General features: G+C 55.9%; 1 protein-coding gene and 2 long non-coding RNA genes across 5 annotated transcripts; 1 reads left to right on the top strand and 2 right to left on the bottom strand.

Annotated features, from left to right (window-relative positions):
* The first annotated feature begins 73 nt into the window (after positions 1-73).
* Positions 74-23,141, top strand: FRMD8 (FERM domain containing 8). Of its 3 annotated transcripts, none has more exons than XR_004970620.1 (12): positions 74-249; positions 542-623; positions 3,576-3,743; positions 6,663-6,764; positions 7,031-7,089; positions 7,204-7,370; positions 8,237-8,461; positions 9,730-9,853; positions 10,623-10,766; positions 19,766-19,970; positions 20,146-20,341; positions 21,491-21,629. XR_004970620.1 is itself a non-coding variant. In XM_036326681.1 (12 exons), exons 2-11 carry the CDS (start codon positions 542-544, stop codon positions 21,607-21,609), a joined length of 1,395 nt encoding a protein of 464 aa, XP_036182574.1. In that variant the 5' UTR covers positions 74-249; the 3' UTR covers positions 21,610-21,628; positions 22,268-23,141. The 3 variants fall into 3 exon arrangements, 2 of the variants coding, with proteins under 2 accessions (XP_036182574.1, XP_036182573.1); XM_036326681.1 differs by lacking the exon at positions 20,146-20,341 and adding an exon at positions 22,268-23,141 and having other exon boundaries at positions 21,491-21,628; XM_036326680.1 differs by lacking the exon at positions 20,146-20,341 and having other exon boundaries at positions 75-249; positions 21,491-23,141.
* On the bottom strand, positions 2,613-6,663 carry LOC118665316. The gene is made up of 2 exons (XR_004970622.1): positions 6,516-6,663; positions 2,613-4,276 (listed from the first exon to the last, which is right to left on the bottom strand). It is a non-coding gene; the product is annotated as an uncharacterized LOC118665316 (long non-coding RNA).
* On the bottom strand, positions 20,437-27,797 carry LOC118665315. The gene is made up of 2 exons (XR_004970621.1): positions 27,583-27,797; positions 20,437-23,732 (listed from the first exon to the last, which is right to left on the bottom strand). It is a non-coding gene; the product is annotated as an uncharacterized LOC118665315 (long non-coding RNA).

Below are 27,797 nucleotides of genomic sequence, written 5' to 3'. Positions count from 1 at the left end.
GCCGTGGACGCGCGGGCACCGGGCAGGGCGCGTGCGTGGCGGCCCCGGGCTCCCATTGGCTCCCGCGGGCCGGGGGGCGGGGCTTGCAGCGCGGCGCTTCCTCTGCCCGGGCTTCCGCGTCGCAGCCCGGGAGCTGGAGCCCGAGGCGGGGAGTCGGAGTCCTGGCGGGCGGCCGAGCCGAACCGGAGCTGGGGGTCGGAGTCCAGGCAGCAGCCGGGGCGGAGGCGGCTGGCACTGCGTCCCTGCGAGGTGAGAGCGCGGCGACGCCCGCCCCCGCCCCCGCCCCGAGGTCGCGCGGTGCCCTCCTGCCTGGGCTGCGGGCGAGCCGGGCTTCCACCCGCTGCTGCCCGCCAGGGCCTGACCCTCCCACCAGCCCCGACCTGGCGTTGGCTGAGGACCCGCGTCCGCACCCCTCTCCTCTGCGCACAGCGCCTCCAGCCGCCGGTGTTCACTGTCGCAGATCCGCCCGGGACCCCTTCCTTCCTCAGCGAGAGCCCCAACCCGGACCCCCAGTGACTGCCCTTTCTCGTTCCCTCCGCAGATGGACGGGACAGACGGCAGTGCCGGGCCCGGCCCCGCCGAGCGGTCCCATCGAAGCAGTGTGTCCTCCGTGGGCGCCCGAGGTGGGTTCCTGTCCCCGTCTCCCCGCTGTTCCCTTCTAGGGTCCCAGCCCGGAGGGGTGGCCCTGGCTCCTCATCTGCTCCATTAAAGAGAATCTGTGTTCAGTAACAAATAAAATACGTTGAGGTGTGGAAAAGTGGCCCAAGTCTATCCGAGGTCCTGGGTACTGTTACTAGGCTACAAGTTGGGTACTCTTTTTTTTTAATATATTTTTATTGATTTCAGAACGGAAGGGGGAGCGAGAGAGATAGAAACATCAATGATGAGAATCATTGATCGGCTGCCTCCTGCACGCCCCCCATCGTGGGTGAGCCCACAACCTGGGCATGTGCCCTTGACTGGAATCAAACCCGGACCCTTCAGTCCAGCAGCCGACAGGCCGACGTTCTAGTCACTGAGCCAAACCAGCTAGGGCTGGGCACTCTTTTTTAAACAAAATTTTAAATTGATTTTTAGAAAGAGAGAGACATTGATTTGTTGTTCCACTTATTGATGCATTCATTGTATGTGCCCTTACTGGAATCAAACCCACAACCGTGGCGTATCAGGACGACACTAACCAACTGTGCTCCTTGGCCAGGTCCGGTACTTTTCTGGAATCTCCCTTTCCTCCTTTGTAAAATGAGCTTGTCACACGTAGCTGTGAAATTCAAGTCTTATGAATGAAAAGTGACACGCTCACTTTCTTTGTTGGATTTCTTTCACACAAACACCCTTTTGAAAGCAGGGGTCATTATTTTCATCTTATAGGAAGGAAACTGGGCCCTGGAGAGGTTGTGTCACAGGAAACCAGAGCCTTCGGTGCCTTGGTTTTCCCTGCCTGAGAGTGGGTCTGAAACTCAGCCTCCTGGAGATTATTTTATGATTCCCCAAGAAAGTAAAGGGTGTCCCAAAATTCACGCAAGAAGTAATTTTGATAGAAAACACAGGTTTATAGTGAAAAAATTGTAAATTTTTAATTGATTCATAAAGTATACTGTATAGGGGTATGTATGGAATAGCATATCGGGTAAATGGATTATCATGTCGCGATAGCGAGCACCATTAACTGTTATTGCCTGAGCAGCCGCATTTTCGAAGAAGAATGGTACGATGATGCCTCCAGCCCAAAATCCGCACCAAACAGTGACACGTTGTGGATGCATTTGTTTCTCAACAATCACTCGTGGATTTTCTGAACCCCAAATGCGACAATTTTGTTGATTAACCAGGCCATCAAGATGAAAATGAGCCTCATCGCTGAAGATGATTTTGTTCGAAAAATCAGCATCCATTTGTTGTTGTTCCATAATCCATTCAACAAACTCTCTTCGCTGTGCGTGGTCAGTAGGCTTCAGTTCTTGAGTCAGTTGAACTTTGTAAGCATGAAGATGCAGATCTTTCGTGAGAATACGCTGTAGAGAGCTTCTCGAAATGTCCAATTCTTGACCACGGTGCCGAATTGATGTCCCTGGACTCTCAGCTACACTCTCACGAGCTGCTTCGATGTTTTGTGTTGAACGACTTGTTGAAGGACGGCCAGGGTGTTTAAGATCACTGATTGATCCAGTCTCCCTAAATGTTTTAATTAATCTCTTCACAGTTGATGAAGTTAAATCACTATCCCGACCATACTTTGCACGAAAATTGCGAACTGTAGCTGCCAAACCTTCATTATTTTTAAAATATTGCTCAACAGTGACAACGTGTTGTTCTTTCGTGTAGCACTCCATTTTTCACAACCCTGAACTGTCAGCTGTCACGCTACCTTTTTTTTTCATTGGCAACACTTTACGGCACAAATGGCGTAAAATTCAAATCTTGCGTGAATTTTGGGACACCCTTTAGCTGCTGCCTCCAGCGTGGCTCGGTGGTTGAGCATTGACCTATGAACCAGAAGGTCACAGTTCCCATTCCTGGTCAGGGCACATGCCGGGGTTTCGGGCTTGATGCCCAGTAGGGGGCGTGCAGGAGGCAGTTGATCAGTGATTCTCATCATCGATGTTTCTATCTTTCCCTCTCCCTTCCTCTCTGAAATCAATAAAAATACTTTTTTTTTTTTTTTAAAGAAAGTAGCTGTTGGGGAACAGACTGGGGATCTAAAAAGCACCTTCCCTTGTATTAATGATAAGCTACGCCCTCACCTTTGATTCACAGCCACTCTTTGAGGGAGGGGTCTTAGCCCGGCTTTACGGGTGAGGCCGCCTAACTCACACTGACCTGCCGAAGTCAGCCAGCTAGCCAGGAGCCGGCCGAGGACTTGAACCGGAATATACTGGCCTCCACGCTCAGTGCTCCTTCAGGGCAGCTGCGGTTCCAGGGATGGGGGTTTGCATCTGGCTGCTCTTCCAAGGGTCTCCCTGTGGCTCTGGGCTCCAAATAGGAATCCCAGAGGTTGTCACAGGGAAGGCTCAACTTGTCCTTCCCCTGGCCTATCCTGAAAGCCATGGTATTGCGTTCTGAGGCTTGAAGAGTTCAAAGGGAGCTGAGCCCTGGGTCTTGCTTTGCCCTCGGCTGGCCTTGAATCCTCAGTTCCCATCTTAGCCTGGGCCAGAGAGAGACAGCAACTTGCCCTGGGATAATAGTGGGTCCCCAGCTCTCCCCCTCCCAACCTGATACACCAACTGCTGTAAATCTGAAGGATTAAGCCCATCTGCCTCCATCCCCACTAATGTTCTCCTTCATGGAGGAAGCACAGAACAGCCCTTGGGGCTGCCAGGGGAGTGTGTGTGTGGCCAGCCCTAATTTGAACCTTCGGGGGTTAGGGACCAGTCCCTGGGGCAGAGTTGCTGGGTTTCTGGGTGGTTTGAGCATCTTGAATAAATCCTAACAGAATTCTTCACAGGGTCCTTTGGAGACTGTCTCTGGAGTGTAGCATAGGTCACCCAAGGGTGTGGAGTGGGGGCTCCAGCCCCAGTGGGACATGCCTGTGCCTGAGCACTGGCCCAGCTGACCCTGCCTGGCTTCCACTGCAGCAGCTGACGTGCTGGTGTATCTGGCGGATGACACTGTGGTGCCCCTGGCAGTGGAGAACCTGCCTTCCCTCAGTGCCCACGAGCTGCACCGCGCCATCCGTGAGGTCCTGCAGCTCCCGGACGTTGCCCTGGAGATCTTCGCGCTCTGGCTGGTGTCCCCTCTGCTGGGTAAGGCTTGGCCATGAGAAGTCCAGGCGGGAAGGTTGGAAGGTTACTGATCAGCTTCCAGAACCTGTGGCCACTTTTCATCAGGGAAAGGTGGGACTTGTGTGGGTCCTGGAGCTGTCTGTCCACCCTTTTGAGGGCCCAGAGCCCTGAGAGGATGCCTGGCTCCTCTGCCCCCACCTCCTTTCTGCTGGTGGCAGAGGAGGGGCCGAGCTGCTCGCAGCCTCAGCAGTCTGGAGCCTGGGGCAGGAGGAGTAGGGCTAGGAGACAGGGAGGGGAGTGGTCTGCACGCCCCGAGCACATGGTCTGTGCCGCCACTTGAGCTGGCATTTCGTGAGCAGAGTTTCACCTTATCCTCGTGGCCCAGATTGAGGTTTCGGGTGGTGGGACCAGCGAGAGGTAGGACCAAGGTCAGAACAGAAGCCTGGGTGGCCCACAGCTGACCTCTTTGAACTGCGTCTGCTCTTGAGGGCAGGGAGGAGGGTGGTACCCAGCCCGGGCAGCTGCCACCGCTGACGCTGACGATGAGACGTTCCCTGAGGGTGGGGAAGGCAGGACGAGTGGGAGCTGACTTCGGTTTCTGGCCTGTGACCACCAGTGTCCTGCCCTTTCAGGCTGAGGTTCCCAGGGCGGGGATGGCATGGGATTGAGGCAGTGGCTCCCCAGACCCTCAGGCCTGGGAGGAGGGGCTGGGGGTTCCCTGGGGCCTCTGAATAGGGCCTCCAGCCTCCGGGCTTGGACAGGGGGAGGGCCGGGGGAAGGAAGCACCCCAGCTGGAGCCAGGGCCAGGCATGTTTTCTGAGCTTAAACTTTCTCTTTCCTTATAGAGGAATAGGGACAAGAAGGGGTGGCTGGTGGAGGATGGTGGGGGGACACATATGTAATACCTTAATCAATAAAGAAAAAAAGAAGGGGGTGACTGATCCCTGGGGTCCCTAGTGGTTGGGGTTTGTGCCTCTACCCTGGCGGGGGTCAGCTAGCCTGGTGGGAAAGTGGGTGCCTGTCCCCCCACCCTGCCCAGCAGTTGGAGCTTCCTGCCCAGCTGCTGCTCTCGCCCACCTCTTCCTGCTGACCAGTCTCCTCCGGCTGCTCCCCACCCGGCCCAGCTGCCCCTCCTTCGCCCTCCATGCTCCTGGCCAGAACTGTGGGCCCCTGGGCTTGTGTTTTTGAAAAGCTGGGGGTGGTGGTTCCCATGGCCGGCCCTGCCTCGGGCTCCTGTCCCTACAGCTGGACACGGCTTGTTCCTTCCTCCCACTTCCTCTGCCCCCTCCCTCCTCATCACATTCCTGCTCCCCCTCATGGACGTGAATGGACCGCCTGTGTGGCCCTGCGGCCTGGTCGCCCTGGGGACCTGCCTTGCAGGAGGAGGGTGGCCAGAGGCCCCCGCAGGAAGTCAGTGCGCACTTTGTTCCCTCGCTGGGCTGAAGGAGACCGAAAGGCCACTTGAGCTTTGACTCGGCCCTCAGAACCTTTGCCCCACCCCCACCCCCACCCCCAGAGCGGGTGAGCACTCACGGATGCCCAGGGCTGTGAGGCAGGGAGGGGGCGCTGTCGGCCAAAGCTGCTCTTCCTGTGAGCTGGATGTTTGGAAGGGTTTGGCCTTCTCAATGCCATTGTCACTCTACATGAAACAGGGCTCCAGGGACCGTGTGTCTGTCTGGGTAACAGTTTCCAGGCAGAAAGGCCCCATCTGGAAATGTGTCGGACCCTGGGGTCAGCAGAGTCCTGTTCTGAGAATGGGAGTTCTCTGAGCTGCAGGGACTGGGAGTTTAAGGCTGGTCAGGGCTGGGCCATAGGCAGAAGGAAGCCCCCCTGCCTCAGGTCCGCTCTTCCAGTGTGTCCACGTTCGCAGCTAATCATTCGTCTCACAAGTGAGTGCAGAGCCCACCCCTCGTTCTGGGCAGCCGTCTGAGCAGGATCGGAGGTGTCCCTGCTCCCAGGGAACCTGCAGTCTAAAGTGTGGGGTCCTAGCCAGTTTGGCTCAGTGGATAGAGCGTCGGCCTGTGGACTGAGGGTCTCAGGTTCGATTCCGGTCAAGGCCACATGCCCTGGTTGTGGGCTTGATTCCCAGTAGGGGGTGTGCAGGAGGCATTTGATCAGTGATTCTCTCTCATCATTGATGTTTCTATCTCTTCCCTTTCCCTTCCTCTCTGAAATCAATAAAAATTTATTTAAATAAATAAATAGATAGATAAATAAATAAATAAAAATGTGGAGCAGGAGGCTCAGTGGGCAGAGCTCTGTTCTAGTTCAGCCACTAACTCTGATGGCCTTGGGCAGGCCCTGTACCTCTGGGCTTCAGTGAGTCCAGATGGAGCTGGGAATGTTCAAGTGATTGACGGAGGCCTGAGTGGGAGGGGGAGCGAGAGAAGGGGATGAGGGGAGCTGGGCGGCCTGGCATCGTGGGCACGGAGGCCAGGAGTGTGCAGGTCGGAAGGTCAGCTGGAGCTCCCCGGGGAGAGGCTGGAGGTGGGGGCTGTGGGGGAGACCAGGCTCTGCCAGGGCCAGGGGAGGGCAGCCCCTGGATTCTCAGTTACCAGCTTCGGGCTCTGCTTCCTAATGGCAGTGCCAGGTCCATCTGCACTGCCACCCACACCTGCCCTTGGCGCAGCCTCGGCTCGGCCTACCCGGGCAGCGGTAGAGAACAGTCAAGGGCTGCCTCTGCTGTATGACTGCACAAGCAGCCTAACCGCTCTGAGCCTCATTTTCTCTCTGGATGCAATGAGGATGGGGCATTGCAGACTGTACCCCTAAATGGTTCTGGACTTTTAGTACCTGCTCTGTTGACATTGACCGTGACTCCATCATGTTGCGGAGGGGCGGGCGGCAGTTGCGCTGTGTGCTTGCGTGTGCCTCGGGCCGTGCGCTCGCTGTCCCGCCGCCCTGGCAGAGGCTGCACGGTCGCTTCCCTCTCGCCTGCAGAGGTGCAGCTGAAGCCCAAGCACCAGCCCTACAAGCTGGGCCGCCAGTGGCCAGAACTGCTGCTGCGCTTCACCGACGCCCCGGACGACGATGTGGCCACAGGTGAGCGTGCTCCCGCGGCCCCGCCTCAGGGCCACCTGGGTTGAAGCACCGGCTCCCAGGCCCCTCAGCCTCTCCTGGCAGCGGAGCCCGGGGACCTGAGGGGAGCCCAGGAGAGGAGGGGCTGGAGGTCAGCGAGCTTGTCGAGATCAGCCACCCCCCGACTCTGCACAGCCCTCAGGCTTCCTCAGTCGTGGCTGGAGAGCCGGGGGGTCGGGGACGGGCCAGTCGGGAGAGGGCTGGGCAGTGACCCCAGCCTCTCCCCCCAGACGAGCCTTCCCTGCAGTTCCGAAGGAACGTGTTTTTCCCAAAGCGGCGGGAGCTCCAGGTGAGGCCGCGAACCCCAGGCAGTTCTGGTGCCCTGTGTCTAGCCTCCCCTTGTCCCTACATCCCTGGACACGGGTGCCCTGACCTAGCTGAGCAGCCCCTCCCTGCCACACAGATCCACGACGAGGAGGTCCTGCGGCTGCTCTATGAGGAGGCCAAGGGCAACGTGCTGGCGGCACGGTACCCCTGCGACGTGGAGGACTGCGAGGCCCTGGGCGCCCTGGTGTGCCGAGTGCAGCTCGGGCCCTTCCAGCCTGGCCAGCCCACGGCCTGCACCTTGAGGTGAAGGCCAGCGTGGCCTGAGGCCGGGGTGCAGGGTGGGAGGGTTCGCCCCAGAATCCTGCTTACAGTTGGTCTTAGGTCTTGCAGGGTCCTGGCGTCAGGAGGCCTCAGCCTGAGGGCTGGCCCTGACACTGGCTGGGTGACCCCTCCTCACGCCGCCCTGCGGCTGGGCCTCTCCCCCCTCCCGCCCCCATGGCTGGGCTGTGTGGTCCTCCGGAAGCCCCAGCAGAGACCCTCCCCTCCTCACAGAAACGACAGCTGCAGGGATGTTTGTTTGACACATGCCAGTGCCCTTCCGTGGGTGCAGACACCAGCGTCCTTGGGTTAGGGGTGGGAAGCCGAGGCTTGGCGAGGGCGCTTAGCGTGCAGACACCGAGGCCAGCTGTGGCTTACACAGAGCCACCAGTGTGCGGCCTGGAGTCGCTGGGCTGCCCCGGGGTGGGAGGGACACAGTCACGCCCAGATTCCTTCCTCTGTGAGTAAGTGCAAATGCGCTTTCTTTCACGTGCCTGCACCCATGGATTGTAGGTTGGTGTTTTCTTACATCCCTCTTCGGCAGAATAAAACATTGGTAGCTCTGGGTCACTTGTACCATTTTTGGTTGTGAAAATTCCACTAGTTCAGGAATCCAGTCTTCCTTACTCACCCAGACGTTGTGTGGAACCCTCCAGCCCAGCCTGGTTCTGGGGCGGGCCTGGTTTGAGCTCTTCATCTCCTGACTTTTCCTTCAGGCCTCTCGCCCGTCAGGTGTGCTGTTGAGATGGCAGCAGTGGGATCCCTTGGCAGTTCGTGTCTGCCCTCCCCCCCCTCCATGAGCACGTCAGCCACGGAGCCTCATGCTGAGCCTCATCTTCCTTCCTCCACAGGGAGAGGCTGGACTCCTTCCTCCCCGCCCACCTGTGTAAGCGAGGCCACGGGCTCTTTGCTGCCCTCCGGGGCCGTGGGGCCAGGGCTGGGACCAGCGAGCAGGGCCTGCTCAGCGCCTACCGCCAGGTGAAGGAAGCCGTCAGCAGCGACGGCGAGTGCGAGGCGTCGCTGAGGACCCACTACCAGGCCTACCTCACCAAGTGCCACGAGCTTCCCTATTACGGGTGAGCACCATCCCGGCAGCCACAGCCTGGGTCTCCTCTGGCCCGAGATGCTCGCTGGACACCCAGGTGGCTGTTCCGAGTCGGCGTTTTGGTTTCTGGGTCTGGAGTTTGGTAGTAACTGGGGAGTCCGCACGTAGATGGTGTTTGAAATCAGGGACCCAAAGGGACAGTCAAGGAGGTGAGTGTGGACGGAAGGAGGACCCAGCCAGCAAGGCGGGAGGGTCTCTGCAAGCCAAGCAAAGGGCGGTGTCCAGGACCAGCCTCCCATGCTGCTGCTTCAAGGTCAAGTTCGACACTTCCTGTGTGGCTGACAGTTGTCCTTGGCCCCAGCATCATGGAGGAGGCGGCGGGTGGGGAGAGTGTAGCCAGCTTTCCCAAGGAGCCGTGCTGTGGAATGAACAGCGTGTGCGTGCGGTGGGGACAGAAAGTTTTTAATTCAGTGACAGGAAGTGTGTGCTGATACGGTGGCCCAGTAGAGTGAAAACTTGAGGGTGGCGAGTGGCCCCTCTTCTGGTTGCTTCAGTTTCCCCCGCCCTCGGCCAAGCCTGTGAAGTCTCCCAGGCGTGAGACTGCGGGGCTGACGGAGGCTGCGCTCAGTAACTGCAGGTGGTGAGCGCTTGTCTTCAGTCCTGCCCACGGTGCCATTGCCGGCAGTCACAGAGGTGGGACTACCAGGACTCTGGCTTCGCCAAGGGCAAGCGGGGAGGCCAGGGCAGCCATGGGCGCGGAGAGGACACGGCAGGCAGGAGGGAGAGGCTGGCAGCTCAGTGGGTGGCATCCCAAGGCCACTCACCCTTTCCCCTTCTCCGGGTCAAGCCCCGAAGCTGCTTCCCTGGGCAGTTCCTGCCCCTCGTGGGCCCCAAGCAGGTGCAGCCTTGACCCCTCTCTGCTGCTGAAGGGGCGGGGGCTCTCCCAGCCCTGACCCGGCCTGGCCACCTCCAGCAGCCTCAGCCCTGGTCCTCGGGCTCCTGGCGGCTCCCTTAACATCACCTGCTCTGTCCACTCCTGGATTCACGCTCTGCCCTCTGCCTGTGGTGCCCCTTCTGTGTGCCGCTCAGTTCCACCTCCTGCCTGCTCAGACCCTCCCGTCCTGCACACCAGCTCCGATGCCACCACCTCCAAGCCTTCTTCCTCCCCTGGGGCGCGTTTCCCTTTAGCCTTCAGTCACCCGAAGGGCCTGGCCAGAGCACTCGCTGGCGGAGGAACCACAGGCTGAGCCGCCTGCTTGGTGCTGGAGGGGCAGGCTGACCCCAGCTCCCCTCCCCCAGGTGTGCCTTCTTCCACGGCGAGGTTGACAAGCCAGCGCAGAGCTTTTTGCACCGGGGCGGACGGAAGCCGGTGACTGTAGCCATCAGTCTGGAGGGTGTGCATGTCATCGACAACAGGGAGAAGGTACCTCCGGCTCCTCTGCGGTGGGACCTGGGGTCTCAGTGGCGAGGAGGGGAGTGGGGTCCTTACCCAGGCCTCCAGGTTTCCCTGGGCCTGCGGTTGGCCCTGGGGCAGGGTGGGTGGCCGTCCGAGAGGACCCCTCCCTCCCTCGGATGTCCCTGGGCTTCACTGTTGTCCAGCGGCTTTTCTGGGTCTGCCCTGGGTCAGCCCGGTGTGCGGGGCCGTGGCTGCCCAGGCAGGGAGGCTGCAGCTGGGACAGGCCTCTGACGGGAGGGACTCTGTCAGGCCTGGCTATTCTGCCCTCCAATGGCGGGCGACCAGCTGCTGGTTTTCCAGAAATGCCCACGACCAGGAGCCCTCCTGGGCGGTCCGAGTCCTGCTCTCACCTGCATTGGCTGCCTGTGGAGAAGGGGTGGTTGGCAGCCGCCCTGTGGGCAGCTTCTCTACACCTGCACAGGAGCCCCTCCGCAGCCAGCAGAGCAGTTCGGCCACCTCCGGGCCTCCCTCCCCCTCGCCTCTTCCCCCACGTGACTGCCCTGCTGGGCTTGGCCCACTGGAGAGACGCACTGTGGTTAGGGTGTCATCCGCCCTGGACGCGCCCCCTTCCAGGGTCTGATGGAAGCAGGGACCCCTCTCCCTGGAGAAACTCACGAATTCAGACTCAGCCTTAGTGTTAAACAGCCAGGAGTCCCCTTCTGGTGGCGCCGAGGCAGGTGGGGCAGGGAGCAGACCTCTGCCCAGGGGTCCACGCTCTGCCTCTCCCGCGGACCAGCACGTCCTGCTGGGCCTGCGTTTCCAGGAGCTGTCCTGGGACCACACGTCCCCCGAGGAGGAGGAGTCTGTCCTGTGGCTGGAGTTCGATGGCAGCAATGAGGGCACCCCCGTCAACAAGCTGCTCAAGATCTACTCCAAGCAGGTAGTGGGGTGGCCTGCACTGGGGGTGGGGCCGGGGGAGGCTCGGCTCAAGGGGTCCCAGCCTATGGGAGACTGCAGGCTGGCAAGGAGGTGAGAGGGCCACTGAGGTCCAGGGGACCGGGGCGCTGGCTTCTACTGGCCTGGAGCCACCCTCGCGAGTTAGCTGGGCCTGGTCTGGAGTGTCACACACACCGGTGGCAGCTGTGTGTTGAGGGCTTCCCAGTGCTGTGCGACCACCCCCGCCAACGCCCTCTGTCCTTGAGGCCCCTGAGGGTTGGCTACTCTGAGATGAGGGGCAGACACAGAAAGGTCAGGGCCCTCTGCACCTGCAGCACCTTCATCTACTGTCCAGTTCATTCAGCACCAGGTCTTCCACCTCACCCCCAACCCGCCCCCTCCCCTCCTCCTGGAGAGCTGCCCTCCCACAGGGCCCGTCAGGATGGTGTTCCTCTCCCCTGTCCTCTCAGCCCCTCTGCAGGTAACAGCGCTCAGGGACTGTCCCTGAAAGCACACATCCCACAGCCGCCTGCCCCGCCTGGGGTCCCTAGACCCTGCAGGCTTTCCACTCTGAGTCTCCCTTCCCGTCCCTCAACCCTTTGCAGCCAACCTGCTCCCTGCCCTCCCCCTGCCCCCTGTCCTCCCCCTGCTCCCTGCCCTCCCCCTGCCCTCCCCCTGCCCCCTGTCCTCCCCCTGCTCCCTGCCCTCCCCCTGCCCTCCCCCTGCCCCCTGTCCTCCCCCTGCTCTCTGCCCTCCCCCTGCACTCTGCCCTCCCCCTGCTCCCTGCCCTCCCCCTGCACCCTGCCCTCCCCCTGCAACCTGCCCTCCCCCTGCTCCCTGCCCTCCCCTTGCACCCTGCCCTCCCCCTGCACTCTGCTCCCTGCTCCCTGCCCTCCCCCTGCACCCTGCCCTCCCCCTGCTCCCTGCCCTCCCCCTGCTCCCTGCCCTCCCCCTGCACTCTGCCCTCCCCCTACTCCCTGCCCTCCCCCTGCACTCTGCCCTCCCCCTGCTCCCTGCCCTCCCCCTGCATCCTGCCCTCCCCCTGCTCCCTGCCCTCCCCCTGCACTCTGCCCTCCCCCTTCTCCCTGCCCTCCCCCTGCTCCCTGCCCTCCCCCTGCACTCTGTCCTTCCCTGCTCTAAGCCCAGCAGACTCAGCCTTGCCTGGGTGGTGCACAGGTGTCTGTCTTCCTTCTCTGTCTCAGCTTAACTCTGTGCTCCTGGAGACCCCTCTCCTGTCCCCTGCTGCAGCTCCCCGAGCTCTGGCCTCCTGTCCCCTGCTGGCCCTCCTTTCCGGGGCCTCTCCAGGGACTTCTCTCCCTGCTTATGTCCAGGAGCTCTTCCCTCTCACGGCTTTGACCACTTCGCTATCCCATCTTTATGCTGATGACCGTAATTTTTACATTACTACTTCAGACCTCTTTTTTAAGTAAATATTGTATTGAATTATAATATACATACAGGAAAGTGCCCAAACCCTAAGTGTATAACTCAATAAATTTTCCCCAAACAAACCCATGTGCCACCTTTCAGATTAGGAAGTAGAGCCAGGACCCTAGGAGACCCCTCAATCACCCTTCCAGCCCTTTCCCCCACTGAAGAAACACCCCCCAGTCCTGCCTTGTATCATGCCAGAGTCATTCTGTCTGTCTTGGAACCTTCTAGCAGTGGGTTCCCCCAGGGTGTTCCTGTGGCTGGTGTCTCGCTCAGCATTGAGTCCATGAGCTCACCCTTGACTCCTCATTCTGTAGCTGATGGGCACTGGTTTCTGGTTCGGGACTGTTGCAGGCAGTGCTGCCTATCTGGGTCCACGGGAGTGCAGCGGCTGCATCACAGTGGGCCGTGCTCAGCTTCTGTGGACACTGCCAGTTTCCAAAGCAGAGGCACCAGTCTGCACTCGCGGGGGTAGATGAGAGCTTGATAAAACAAACTCCAACCCCTAGTGTTATCAGTCTGCGGGGGGGTTGGCTTTAAATTTTTATTGATTTTAGAGAGTGAGGAAGGAGGAGAGGGAAAGAGAAAAACATTGATGTGAGAGCTAAACATTGATCAGCTGTCTCCTGCACACGCCTTAACTGGGGATCGAACCATGACCCAGGTATATGCCCTGACCAGGAATTGAACTAGCCACCTTTCAGTGCACAGGGCAGCACCCAACTAACTGAGCCATATGGGCCGAGGCTAGCAGCCTTTTTGTTTTCATTTTAGCCACTCTGGTGGGTGAGTAGTGGTATCTCCTTATAATTATTTTCTTTTGTTTTTTTATTCAACTTCGTTGAGGCATAATTTACAATAAAATGCATCCATTTTAAGAGTGAGTTTTGACAACTACCACCACCACAGACAAGCTATGGAGCAGCTTATTTGCTGTTTATCTTCCTAGAGGTGAAATGCCTGTTCATATTTTTTTTTAAGAGAGAGAGAGACAGACAGACAGACAGACATTGATTGGTTGCCTCCTGCACAAGCCCCGACTGTGGATTGAACCTGGAACCTGGGTATGTGCCCTGACCAGGAATTGAACCCGCCACCTTTCGGTGTGTGGGATGACACGCAAACCAACTGAGCTGCACCAGCCATTCACATCTTTTGCCCGTTTCTTATTGACATTATTTCTGTCACCCCAAAGCTCTTTATGGCTTCAGTTGGCATTCCCCATCACCCCCCAGTGAGGATGCTCAGCACCTTTTATATCTTCATTCATCATCTGGACAGACTCTTCTTTGAAGTCTTGCACCAGTTTTCCTTTGGAGTTGCCTTTTTAAAATGGTTTTGTACATTCCTCTTTTTTTTTTTTTTTTTTTTAATTAAATCTTTATTGTTCAGATTATTACATTTGTTCCTCTTTTTCCCCCCCATAACTCCCCTCCTCCCAGTTCCCACCCCACCCTCTGCCCTCACTCCCCACCCACTGTCCTCATCCATAGGTGCACGATTTTTGTTCAGTCTCTTCCCGCATCTCCCACACACCTTTCCCCCCCAAGAATAGTCAGTCCATTCCCTTTCTATGTCCCTGATTCTATTATAATCACCAGTTCATTCTGTTCATCAGATTATTTATTCACTTGATTCTTAGATTCACTTGTTGATAGATGCATGTTTGTTGTTCATAATTAGTATCTTTACCTTTTTCTTCTTCCTCTTCTTAAAGGATACCTTTCAGCATTTCATATAATACTGGTTTGGTGGTGATGAACTCCTTTAGCTTTTCCTTATCTGTGAAGCTCTTTATCTGACCTTCAATTCTGAATGATAGCTTTGCTGGATAAAGTAATCTTGGTTGTAGGTTCTTGGCATTCATCACTTTGAATATTTCTTGCCACTCCCTTCTGGCCTGCAAAGTTTCTGTTGAGAAATCAGCTGACAGTTGTATGGGTATTCCCTTGTAGGTAACTGAGTTTCTTTCTCTTGCTGCTTTTAAGATTCTCTCTTTGTCTTTTGCTCTTGGCATTTTAATTATGATGTGTCTTGGTGTGGTCCTCTTTGGATTCCTTTTGTTTGGGGTTCTCTGCGCTTCCTGGACCTGTAAGTCTATTTCTTTCACCAGGTGGGGGAAGTTTTCTGTCATTATTTCTTCAAATAGGTTTTCAAAATCTTGGTCTCTCTCATCTTCTGGCACCCCTATAATTCTGATGTTGGTACGCTTGAAGCTGTCCCAGAGGCTCCTTACACTATCTTCGTATTTTCGGATTCTTTTTTCATTTTGCTTTTCCAGTTGGGTGTTTTTTGCTTCTTCGCATTTCAAATCTTTGCCTTGATTCTTGCGCTCCTCTGGTCTGCTGTTGGGAGTCTGTATAGTATTCGTTATTTCAGTCCGTGTATGCTTAATTTCTAGTTGGTTCTTTATCATAACATCAAGGGTCTCATTAGATTTCTTGAGGATCTCACTACATTTATCGGCGGCTTCTAGACAGTTCTTGAGAGACCTTAAAAGTGTGGTTCTGAACTCAATATCCTCCATTGACAGTTTTGTCCTGTTTCTTTGTCTCCGCATTTTTTATGCTTTCTTGGTGCACCCCCTCGTGGTCTTTGTGCGCAGTCTTGTTGTAGTTAAGCCTTGATTGTTGTTGGCAATACCGGGGGTGATTTGACCTCCAGGCTAACTGGCTATGAGAGTCAGCTGTGTCTGCAGTGGGAGAGCTTCTGTGCGGGATCTCTAGGGCGGTGCTAATCTAGCGTTTGCCTGAGGCTATCCGGCAAATGGCTCTGTGCAGGGCTTGGGCGGGGCGGGTCCCCGGGGATCTACAGGGCAGGCCGGAGCGAGCAGTTATGGCTGCTCTCAGTTCCGTCCCTAGGGGCTCTGCCTCACAGAGTCCCAGCAACCGCTGCAAACCTCAGAGAGAAAGCTGCCTTCGACTTCCGACCGAAGCCAGACAGTCCCGCTTCTCCCGTTTGAGTCTGGATCCCTAGAGACTCGCCCGGATCTGGAGCTCAGAGTCTGAAACTCCCTCCCGATTGAAAACAACAACCACGCCCTCCGCCTCCAGCCCGCTCCGCGTGCACTCCGCACCTGAGTATTTCACTTCAGCACTGCGCCTCCTCTGAGTCTGGGTATGATATTCTCTTTCCTCCTAGTTGTAGAATTTCCACTCAGCCAGCCTTCCTGTGGTTCTGGATGATGTCCGTTCCGTCTTTTAGTTGTTTTTTGAAGTGGTTGTTCGAGGCAGCAATCTCTGGCGTTAACCTATGCCGCCATCTTGGTTTCTCCACATTCCTCTTCTGATTGCAGAGTTATCTCTTCCGCTATTTGACACCTCCCCTTAGCTATCCCTAGAGTTTTTCTTTCTCAAAAATGTCCTATAAATACATTTATCATACAGTGCCTACACATTTACCCAAGAGAAACGAAGATGTTTCACAGAAAGACTTGTAGTGTTCAGAGCAGCTTCGTTTATAATAACCAAAGAATTGGGAATAACACAAATGTCCATCACCTGTGAATTGATGAAAATAAATTGTGGTACAGCCCTACAGTATCCACACTGTCTGCAGCCTTCTGAGCCTGGCCGCTCCCGAAGTGTCATGCTGTGAGATTCATCCCCATTGCGTTCCTTTCTGTTGTTGATTAGTACTGTGTGGATGTACTGCAGGTGAGCTCTTCACCCGTGGGAGCATGCTTGGGTTGTTTCTAGTTTGGGGGTTTTGTGAATAAAGGTGCTGTAAACATTTGTGCACAGGCTTTTGTGGGGTCTTATGTCTTCATTTCTCTTCTGTAAACACGTGGGTGTGGATCGCTGGGTTATATGATAAACGTGATTGGCTTTACTAGACACTATCAGACTATTTCCTAAGTGACTGTCCTATTTTGCGTTTCCAGCAGTGTCTGAGGGTTCCAGACACTTGCGTCCTTGCTCAGCACTTAGTACTGTCAGTTTCATTTGCTTGATGTGTCATTTATGTGGGGGTTTTGTGTGTGTGCGTGTGTGTGTGTGTGTGTGTGTGTGTGTGTGTGTTTTGTGAATCCTAACTAGGGATATTTTTCCATTGATTTTTTTTTTCCATTGATTTTTAGAGAGTGGAAGGGAGGGAGAGAGACAGAAACATCGATGTGAGAGAGACACATTGTGGTTTTACTTTGCATTTTCCTAACGACTAATGATGTGATCATCTTTTCATGTATTTATTTGCTATCCATACATCTATTTTGATGGAGTGTCTATTGAAATGATTTGTCCTTTGTTTATTGAGTTATTTGTTTTCTTACTGAGTAGTGAGCTTTTACATAGTCTGCATACCAGTCCCTTATCAGATGTGGGTTTTGCGAGAGTGTTCTTTCAGTCTGTGTCTTGACTTTCCGTTTTCCTAACAATGTCTTGTGCAGAGATGTTTTTAAATCATCCAGGTCATTTATTTGTATTGTCTCCACTTACTGGTCTTTGATTTTTTCCACTAATATAGTTTTTGGCACATAAATCTTGTACGTCTTCTATTAGATTTATCCCTATTTCTTTTTCTCTTTTTTCTTTTTGGTGCTATGCAGCTTTTTGAAACTGCATAGTAGGTGGTGTGTTTTAAACTTCAATAACTTCAATTTCTAGATATTCGTTGTGGTATATAGAAATGCAGTTGCTTCTGTTACCCACACGTCCTATGCCCTACAAGCTTGTTAAACTCACTCACTAGTTCTAGTAGCTTTTTGTAGATTTTCTATGTTGACAGTTTTGTCGTCTGTGAGTAGGGACAGGGGTATCTGACTTCCCAATCTGCATGCCTCTTTCCTGGCCTGATGGCAGTCACTCGGGCCCCCAGTAGAGTTGAGTCCCTGCAAGCAGACATCCTGAGTTGCTCCTCATCTTAAGAGCGTTCAGTCCCGCTCTCATACGTGTGGTGTTAGCTGTGGGTGTTTCATAGATGAACAGGAAGTGCCCTCTGTTCCTGGCTTGCTGCATTTTATCATGAATGGATAGTAAATTGTGTTGAATGTGGCTGTTGTAATGGCTGTCGCCCTGAGCTCAGGAGCCTCACGCTGTGCTAGAGGAACTTGGAGGGCTTTCCTTTGTGCTGCAGCTCAGAGCCCTCTGTCCTGCCTGCCAAGCCTACTGCGCACTCCCTTGATGGGGAAAGGAGGCGGGTCTGGAGAACAGGACGCTGTCTCTTCCTCCTGGACCATGCAGGGTTTGGGCCCAGGGTGGGTTGCGTTGCTCCGAGAGGCTCGGGCTGCACTGTGGGTAGGCAGGTCCAGACCACATCTGTCACCAGGGGGCCACCCCGCTCCCCACAGTGGGTTCTGTTCTTGGGAGTCCCTGCTGTGTCTCACTGCCTACAGCAGTGCCGGGCACAAGGTGGGCCCCCAGTAAACGTGTTGCCTGACAGGGACACCCCCCACTGACAGCTTTCTGTCTGTGGGTCTGTCAGCCCCTGACATCCCTGCCCTATGCCCAGACTGTGCTTACCGACATTTGAGCACTTTTCCTTTGATAACAACACTAGTGGCCTGGTGCATGGATTCGTGCACACTGAAAAGCAGTTAATTAGAAGAAATGTTTTAATATCGCTACTCGCCCTTTCTCTATAATAGAAGTGTCAACCAAATTCACGATCAACAATAACAGATCGAAACACACATGTGCGATTGGCGCCAGCGAGAGCTTTATATGTATCGTGCATGTGCTAATCAACTTAGCCTTTCATAGATATAGAATAAACTTGCTTAATTAGACCTGCTTTCTGATGTAGCTAAACTTTTTCCAGCTCAGTGAAGCACCCCAACTTCTCTTTCAGATAATTGTCAGCAACACAGCAATAAATATCAACACGAAGCCAATTATTATTGTAGATCATGCAGGGAGAACAAAGGGTAAAATATGTAACTGCAGCAGTGTTTGACTATATTCTGCACAGTGAGAAAACCTGAAGTCATTTTCAAGGTCCACTAGTTCTTACTTCTTTTTAGTTGGGTCCAGTTTCTAAACTTTCTAAATCTCTGTTTTCCGGTTAATGAAAAGAAACTAGGATTCCACTGAGTCTCCTATCTACCTACTCCAGGACTTCTATGAGGATCAAATGAGATGAGGCACGGAAAATGCTTCACAGGCATTTGGTTACAGTGTAAAATGTTTGCACCTGGCTATAAAACAAGTTGTGTTCCTGGGTTAAAGAAACTCCAATGAGGCTAGTTGCTAGGGAAAGGAAGCCGGATGTTACTACGTGACATCACTACCTGGTGCCCACAGTAACCGTTCCCAGGCTGGGCTGGGCTGGGCCGTGGGCCACATTTTGCGCCATGGGGTCTCGGCAGTGTTGGCTGTGATTTGGTGGCTGTCACTCCAGAGTGGTGGTGGGGCCTGTGTCCCACTGGGGGGAAGCCGAGTGTTGCTTGTCAGCACCAGGTCCACAGTGCTGTTTCTTTGTAAATGGCCAGTGCACGTCATGGCAGCTCCTGCGCTGAGTGTCTGCCCCCTGGTGGTCAGTGTGCATCATAGTGACCCGTCGAACGGTTGGAGGGACACTTAGCATATTGGCCTTTTATATATATAGACTAGAGGCCTGGTGCATGAAAATTCATGCACTTGCGGGGGGGGGGGGGGTCCTTCAGCCCTGCCTGCGCTCTCTTGCAATCCGGGAGCCCTCAGGGATGTCCCACTGATGGCTCCCCAGGGGAAGTGGCCTAAGCCGCAGTCTGGCCTCCCTCTGTGGGAGGTTACCAGCGGGCCACCCTCTGTGGGAGGTTACCAGCGGGCCAATCGCCGCCATCACCAGTGGCCTCCCTCTGCAGGAGGCGACCGGCAGGGCAATCGGGGGATGAGCAGCTGGCCCCGCCCCCAATCGCCCCTACGCCGCTGCTGGTCACCGCCGGGGTCCTTGCTGGCCCCCGATCGCCATCCCCTCCCTCTGCCACTGGCACCCATCTTGGCTGGCCTGGTGCTGCCTGCTCGCTGGCCATGCCCCCCACTGATCAGTCGTTCCACCATTCGGTTGATTTGCATATTAGCCTTTTATTGTATAGGATGTGTTGTTTCACATTTGTTGAGAAGGCTTCACTTTTGAAGAATGTGCTCAGAAGGAGCCACCCATCCCTCCCCTGTGACCTCACTGCCGCCTTCCTCCCCTCATGGGCCTGCAGGCTTTTCCCGGCCAACACACATGCAGTTCCTTCAGCCCAAAGGCCTGCCTGGCCCCGTCCTCCCCTCCGCATCTCATCCTCTCTATAGCAGCCGGCTTCTTTCCCCGCCTGCCCCGACCGCTGCGGCCGCTGCCTTCCCGACCTGTGCCTCCGAAGTAGAATGTTCTCTTTCCCACCCACCTCCCAGACCTGGGACCCCTACTCATGCCCCAGGACGGACCCCTAACATCACCTCAGGTGGGACACCTGCCCTGCCTGCAGGCCCACAGAGCTCCTGCCTCCACTGGCTTTCTTGTGTGAATGGTATTTGTTTCCTCATGTGCCTCTCCCACTAGAGAGAGGCAGGGACAGCCATCTGGCTCCTCTCGCTCTGCAGGGGCTGAAAGGCTGGGCCTGGCCCTGGCTCCCCCTCCAGTCCTCACGCTGGCCTCTCCCTTCCCCAGGCTGAACTGATGAGCAGCCTCATCGAGTACTGCATCGAGCTGAGCCAGGCCTTGGAGCCCACTGCCCCCCAGGAGGGCGCCTCCGGTCCCTCCTCCGCCCCCGGCTCCTTGCCACCTCCCACTCAGCGCCCCCAGCTACGCAGACAGGGCAGCGTGGTGTGCAGCCGGATCCAGCACCTCTCCACCATCGACTATGTGGAGGAGGGTGAGTGACCTCTTCGTGGTACAAGTATGCAGGCCCCGGGGAGCTCGAGGGGAGGGAGGGCCGGGAGCCTCTGGCTGAGAGGAGGGCTGGGTGTGAGCGTCACATCTGAGCTCTGTGATCCGAACAGAGGCCTCTGGGGTCCTGGCGGTAAGAGTCCTGCTCTGCCCCTTCTCAGTGCTGCGTCCACAGACGTGTTCACACAGGACTGTCCAGACGTGAAGACTAGAAACTCCCAGTGTCTGCAGTGGACAGGGCACTTGTGGAAGGACTGGTGAAGTCTGCATTGCCACTCGCAGATGAGGTCGTCGTTTCTGCGCCCACACCTGGCGCACGGGCACTGGGAGTTCCTAGTCTTTCACATCTGGGAGGTGGTAAGTGTTATTGTCCAGGGAGAGATGCGTGTGGGTTGCTGTTTGAATTCTAGTGAAGTTGGACCATTTTTATGTGCTTGATCATTTATGTTTTCTTTATGAATTACTGTTCACCTATGTTGCCTGTTTTCCCTTTTTTTTTTGCTTGATTTTTAAAAATTAACATCTTCCATTAACATGGCATATATATTGTAATTGATTAACCAATATTGATATTGTAGTTTGTTTTTATTGATTTCAGAGAGGCAGGGAGAGGGGGAGAGAGATAGAAACATCAGTGATGAGAGAGAATCATTGATTGGCTGCCTCCTGCACACGCCACACTGGGGATCAAGCCTGCGACCCAGGCATGTGCCCTTAACTGGAATCGAACCCAGATCTTTTAGTCCAGTCCGCAGGCCGATGCTCTATCCACTGAGCCAAACCAGCCAGGGCTGATTGTATTATTAACTGAAGTCCTTAGTGTAGCCTCATGTCTTTTATTTCATGAACCATCTGGACCCCACACTGCGTTCAGGTGTCAAGTGTATTAGGCTCCTCTTGGCTGTGACCGTTTCTGACTCCTTTTGATGACCTTGGCAGCTGTGGGGGGGGGGGTGGTCAGGGACATTGGAGGATCCCCTTCACTGGAGTTTGATGTTTTTCTCAGAATTAGGCTGGGCTTACAGCTTAGGGGGAGGAAGATCACAGAGGTGGAGTGCCTACCGCATTTCTACCGCTTCCTATCACAGGTTCCATAGCAACATGACTTATGGCTGTTGGTGTTGACCTTGGCCACCTGCTTGAAATTGTGAACTTGTAAGAGTTCTTTTGCCTCGTTGAGGCTCACCTTCAGCCATCCCGCAGGTTGCAGGTGCTTGGTTTCTTCGGTCTGTTCTTGACTAGGTTTTAGCAAAAGCTTCTCAGGTACCACGGCTGGCCCCGCATCCAACTCAAACACTGATTTGCCTCTGATTGGGGGCTGGTGACACGTCCACCCACCCATCCTGTCAGGTGGAAGAGTGGGGCTGGGGGAGTGAGGCCAGAAAGTTGGCAGATGTGAAAGTTGGCAGATGTGAAGCCCAAACCAGGCTTCCTGGGGGCTGGGCCCTCCCCGGGAAGCCCTCTCCGCAGTACGGTCCTCACTCCCCGGTCCTCACTCCCCGACAGGCGAGCAGATCAAGCCGGTGAAACCGAAGCGCACCACGTCCTTCTTCAGCCGGCAGCTCTCCCTGGGCCAGGGGAGCTACACCGTGGTGCAGCCCAGCGAGCGCCTGGAGCAGAGCTGAGGCCGGGGTGCCAGTGCCGGTAGGAGGAGGGCACAGGAGGGCAGGGCCAGGAGTGGCCCTCGAGTTGGGAAGAAGGCTACCTCGAAGCATGGAGCAGGGACTTCTGTGCTTGGGGTGGTGCCTGGGCTGTGCCCAGCTGGCTCAGGGATCCCCACGGTCCTCTCCAGCCTGCCGTTCTACACTGTGGGCCCCGCTGCCATCTCAGGACCATCTGATCAGCCCCAGTCTCCCCCTTTCACCCAGAGACTCGCCTGTGTGCCCCTCTCAAGATGGACAGTGTCCCCTGCTCTGAAGCCCCCACTGGCGGCTCCCATGACAGGAGGTCGAGGAATAGGGCTTGGGACCTGCAGGTCCAGTGTGTGACTTTGGCCTATTCCCTGGACTTTGGTGACCACATCCCCGCATTTCATCGGTCGGCATTCCACGCATGCTGCCAGGCGGGCCGTCCCTGTCGGGGTGGGCCGGGACCTCCAGAGCTGAACCATGGCAGGTGGCAGGAAGGGGAGGAAAGGCCCGCACTCATGCCCTCCCTGGCTGGATGGAACAAGGGAGCTGGGCAGGGCCCAGCTCAGCAGGGCCACCCTGTGCCGTTCACTCAGGCCTCTCTTGTGGGCAGGAAAGTGCCTCTTTGCTAGCTCTGGTGTTGTCACTGCTGCAGGGGCTGTCCGGGACCAGCAGGCCCACCGACCCCCACGCCCACCCCCACTGGAGAAGCTCCCAATCCCCCGGGGCTTCAGGTTTGTTTTGGTTTTTACTCGTCTGCTTTGGTTCCTTGAAGCCTGTAAACTCTGAGGCAACTCAAGAGAACCCCACACCCTCAGAGCCCGGCTCCCCCTCAGAGGTGACCATCGGGCCTGGCCCTGGGGACCGGCCATACGGGAAGTCCCACCCTAGCAGCCGGTCTCTTTCTTGGGAACAAATGGCCAAGGTGAATGTGGCGCTGGGCACGGCCAGCCCAGGAGCTCCTCCCCGGCCCTGGGCTCCTCTGTGTGGGGCCTGGCTCAGCTTCCTGGGACTTTGCGCAGGGAAGAGGCACCTGCTCAGCCAGCACAGGGCTCGCGTTGTCTCCCCTTCCTGGCGGGACGTGGGCGAGGAAATGCCAACCGCCTGTCTCCAGATGCCAGAGCCACCTCCTCCCTTGATGACGTTCGACACTCCAGGTGTGCGAGGCGGGCTTGCCTCGGGCAGCAGGGGCTTCCTTATTTGTCATAATGAATAGGTGCCCCAGCCTGGAGTCACTCACCTCCCCGCTGCCCGCCTCTGGCTCCCAGCCCTCTGGCCCTCTAGTCCCACACTGTTTTGGTGCCAAGTGAATTCTTATCTGATGGGCCCAGGGGGCGTGTGGGTGTGACGGGCGTGTGTGTACACAAATTACTTGTTTTTACTCCTGTCTTTCTCCTGTTTTCTAAGCATCCACTGTGTCTTAACCTTTTCTGCCTGTCCTTTGGACAAAGCCTTTTACTAAATGTCCTTTGAATATTCTGATTGTTTTGTACCATGTGACTTATTAATAATAAAATCCGTTTCCAGCAGCTTTGGTGTTTATGATGTGAGTAATGCGAGTGTGCGATTACAGCCTGGGAGCTGATCACAGCTGCGTGTTCGCTTTTTATTAACTATGCGCCAAGGGATGCAGCCCTCGGGCTCCCTGCTGCACCCACGGAGCAGCCAGAGTGCAGTTTTCCAATCTTGGTGGTTGGTCAGAGTAAGAAGGTCCAAGAGAGGTTTGGGGTTCGTGGTAGGAACCAAGGCAGGAGCTCTGCGGGGAGGCAGGGAAACAAGGAGTGACAGAGGCTGCTGGGCCTTTGTCCCTGTCCTGTGGCCCTGAGCCACCTGTCACCAGGTGCCTCCTCACACCCGGGGATGGGGCCCAGGGCAGTGTGTCGGGAGATGGCAGAGCACCCAGGAGGTTTGGGCGATTCTCAACCTTCCCTGAGGGCTCCCCATGCCCAGGGCCAGGGCAGGGCAGTTTGTTTCCCACAGATCCTGTTGGGCAAGGGCGGCGTCAGGCCGGCCCTCTGGAGCGCTGTGGACCCCGCAGGAAGCTGCGCAACAGGATAACCTGGCCTTGTTCCTGCGGGTGAGCATCATCTGGAGGTTGGGGAAGTCCTGTGTCCAGAAAGCTGGGAAGAGAACGGGACTCATCTGAGAGGCCGCACCTGCCGATGGCACAGACACCCCATCCTGGTGGTTCAAGGAGCACCATCAACCTGGGGCCTGGCAGGCCTGGAGCCCTTCCTCTACCCAGGCCCTCTGCCCTCTCCACTAGGTTAATTTCCTGTGGCTGCTGTAACCAGTGACCACAACCTTGGTGGCTCAAAACAGCACACTCACTGTCTCAGTCCTGGAGGTCAGAAGTCTGAAATGAACTCACTGGCTGAGATGAGGGTGTGGGCAGGGCTGCATTCCATGCTCTAGGCAAGAACCTGTTTACTGTTCCAGCTTCCAGAGGCCGCCTGTGCTCCTTGGCTCGTGGCCCCTCCCTCCATCTTCAAGCCGGGGAAGGAGACGGGGGTCCTCAGCCGGCACTCTGACTGTCCCTCCTCACACCTCTTTCTCCGACTCCCCTCTGCCTTCCACGTCCAGGGTTAAGGACCCTTGTGATTATTACTACACGGGGCCAAGGTGGAGAGTCCACATCTCCCTACAGTTAGCCAATTAGCTACTTAATACCTCTTTGCTGGGAAACTTACAGCCTGGGAGCTGATCGCAGCTGTGTGTTGGCTTTTTATTAACTACTAGTGGCCCGGTGCACAGATTCGTGCACATTGAAAGGAAATTAATTAGAAGAAATACTTTAATATCGCTATTTGCCCTTTCTCTATAAAGAAGTGTCAACCAAATTCATGATCGACAATGACAGATCGAAACACACGTGTGCCATTGGCGCTAGCAAGAGCTTTATATGTATCGTGCATGTGCTAATCAACTTAGCCTTTCATAGATATAGAATAAACTTGCTTAATTAGACCTGCTTTCTGATGTAGCTAAACTTTTTCCAGCTCAGTGAAGCACCCCAACTTCTCTTTCAGGTAATTGTCAGCAACACAGCAGTAAATATCAACACGAAGCAGATTATTATTGTAGATCATGCAGGGAGAACAAAGGGTAAAATATGTAACTGCAGCAGTGTTTGACTATATTCTGCACAGTGAGAAAACCTGAAGTTATTTTCAAGGTCCACCAGTTCTTACTTCTTTTCAGTCGGGTCAAGTTTCTAAACTTTGTAAATCTCTGTTTTCCGGCTAAAGAAGAGAAAATAGAATTCCACTGAGTCTCCTATCTACCTCCTCCAGGACTTCTGTGAGGATCACATGAGATGAGGCACGGAAAACGCTTCACAGACATTTGGTTACAGTGTGAAATGTTTGCACCTGGCTATAAAGCAAGTCCTGTTCCTGGGCTGAAGAAACTGCAAGGAGGCTAGTGGTCGCTAGGGAGAGGAAGCCGGGCGTTGCTATGTGACAGCATTACCCGGATGGACGCTTAGCATATTAGCCTTTTATATGAGAGAAGATGCGGCAAGGAATGCAGCCCTCGGGCTTGGGCTCCCGTACTGAATGCCACGGAGCAGCCAGAGTGAGGTTTTCCGATCTTGACGGATGGTCAGGGTAAGAAGGCCCAAGAGGGTCTTTAATGCCTCTTTGCCTGTAAATTCTGATTCACAGGCTCCAGGGATTAGACACAGGATCTTGGGAGCCTTGCTTCTGCCTACCACACGCCCGCTTTCACTGCGGCCCTCCCTGCTTTGTGCGCATTCACCTCCTCTCTGCCCATCTCTGGCCAGGCATCCTCGGTCCTCGCACCCCCTGCGCTGGTGGCCAGGTGAGCTGAGTGGCTGCGTGTCTGTGTGAAGGCTCAGGCTGACGGGGACGCCCTCCCAGCACCATGGAGGAGCTCCTGCTCCAGACACCCTCTCTGACTGTGGCTCACTCTGCCCAGGCCTCCTCCCTGGACCACAGCCCAGTCTGCACTGATACCCAGCTGTTTTTTGGGCTTAAGTTCAGAAAGTGTGTCTGCACGCGCGCATGCACGCACACACACGCACCCCATTCCAGTCCTCAGCGGGCTCCTCCACAGAAGGGCTTTGCGCTCTGTGTGCCTCCCAGCACCACAGGGGAGAGGCCAGGACACTGCCCGCCCGCCCGGAGCACCTCACTGCATCCTCCTCTCCTGCCCCCCATCCCCGTTCTAGGTTCAGTTCCGCCTTCACTGCTCTGCTTGCATCTGCCCATGGCCACATGCTCCAGGCTCAGCTGGAGAGACCAGCTGACCCCTAGGAACCACCCAGTGTGGCCTGTAGAGGGAGCCAGCAGGTAGGGGGAGAGGTTGGGTGCTGGGGGAGGCCTCTCAGTTTGTGATCCCAGTTCCAGGCACCCTGAGGGGCCAAAGGGAGCGGGAGTCCAACTGGGAGGGGTCCCCCGGGAGTCACTTCCTAGTCTCTGAAGCGCTCTGCCTGCTCTCACACTGTGTGCTGCCTGCTCTCACACTGTGTGCTGCCTGCTCTCACACTGTGTGCTGCCTGCACTAACACTGTGTTGGCCTGCACCTCACACTGGTGCTTGCCTGCTCTCACACTGTGTGCTGCCTGCTCTCCACCACTGTGTGCTGCCTGCTCTCACCACTTTGTGCTGCCTGAACTCACACTGTGTGCTGCCGGCTCTCACCACTGTGTGCTGCCTGCACTCACACTGTGGCTGCCTGCACTCACACTGTGTGCTGCCCTGCACTCACACTGTTGTGCTGCTGCTCTCACACTGTGTGCTGCCTGCTCTCACACTGTGTGCTGCCTGCACTCACACTGGGCTGCCCTGCTCTCACACGTGTGCTGCCTGGCACTCACACTGTGTGCTGCCTGCACCACACTGTGTGCTGCCCTGCACTCACAGCTGCCCTGCTCTACACTTGTGCTGCCCTGCACTCACCACTGTGTGCTGACTTGCTCTCACCACTGTGTGCTGCCTTGCTACTCCACCACTGTGTGCTGCCTGCACTCTACACTGTTGCTGCCTGCTCTCACACTGTGTGCTGCCTGCACTCACACTGTGTGCTGCCTGCTCTCACACTGTGTGCTGCCTGCACTCACACTGTGTGCTGCCTGATCTCACACTGTGTGCTGCCTGCTCTCACACTGTGTGCTGCCTGCACTCACACTGTGTGCTGCCTGCTCTCACACTGTGTGCTGCCTGCTCTCCCCCTGTGTGCTGCCTGCACTCACACTGTGTGCTGCCTGCTCTCACACTGTGTGCTGCCTGCTCTCACACTGTGTGCTGCCTGCTCTCACACTGTGTGCTGCCTGCACTCACACTGTGTGCTGCCTGCTCTCACACTGTGTGCTGCCTGCACTCACACTGTGTGCTGCCTGCTCTCACACTGTGTGCTGCCTGCTCTCACACTGTGTGCTGCCTGCACTCACACTGTGTGACTGCCTGCTCTCACACTGTGTGCTGCCTGCTCTCACACTGTGTGCTGCCTGCACTGTGGGCCCGAGGTTGAGCCCTGGTTTATGCATCCCCACGAGGCGGCACCAGCTGAAACCCAGGCTCCGAGCAGGTGTTTGGCAACGTGAACTCTAGGACGCCCACCTGCCCCTGTCCCCAGCCCTCGGCACACAGACCGAGTCACCTGCAATGGGAGGACCAGCCTCAGGGCCCACCCCTTTGCAGGAGCCCCTGCCCAGGCCCTGGAAGGACTTGGCACTGTGTTCAATGGTTTTTGTAGAATTTGCAAAAGTAGGATTTAAAAGTTACTTTTTCTTACAGGGGACCCTACAATTATTGAAGTCCTGGGTTAGTCCTCGCCCACAACATACTGGCTCCACTTGTTTCTAGAACACACCTGCAATCTTTCACCTCTGGCATCCTCCACCGCCTCCCCACCTTGGCTCCCCAGCATAGCACCTGTCCACATTCCCTTCACCCTTCGCAAGAACGGCTGTCCCCTGGGAAGAGACTGGTCTCTTCTGCAACACACCTTCTCTCCTGGAGGGCCAGGACCTGCTCATTGTTCAGTTTTCCTCTCCTCTGCTGTGTAGCCTTAAGCAAGTTCTGCCACTTGCCTGGCTTCCATTTCCTCTTCTCTAAAATGAGGATGGTCGCCCCTCCGGGCCGGTGTGGCTCAGTGGTTGAGCATCAGTCTATGAACCAGGAGGTCACAGGTCGATTCCCATTCAGGGCACATGCCTGGGT

This window comes from Myotis myotis, unplaced genomic scaffold, assembly GCF_014108235.1.
Source record: "Myotis myotis isolate mMyoMyo1 unplaced genomic scaffold, mMyoMyo1.p scaffold_m19_p_10, whole genome shotgun sequence".
Classification (NCBI taxonomy): Eukaryota; Metazoa; Chordata; class Mammalia; order Chiroptera; family Vespertilionidae; genus Myotis; species Myotis myotis.
Note: the sequence above shows the minus strand (reverse complement) of the source record. Positions and strands in the feature narration are given on the sequence as shown.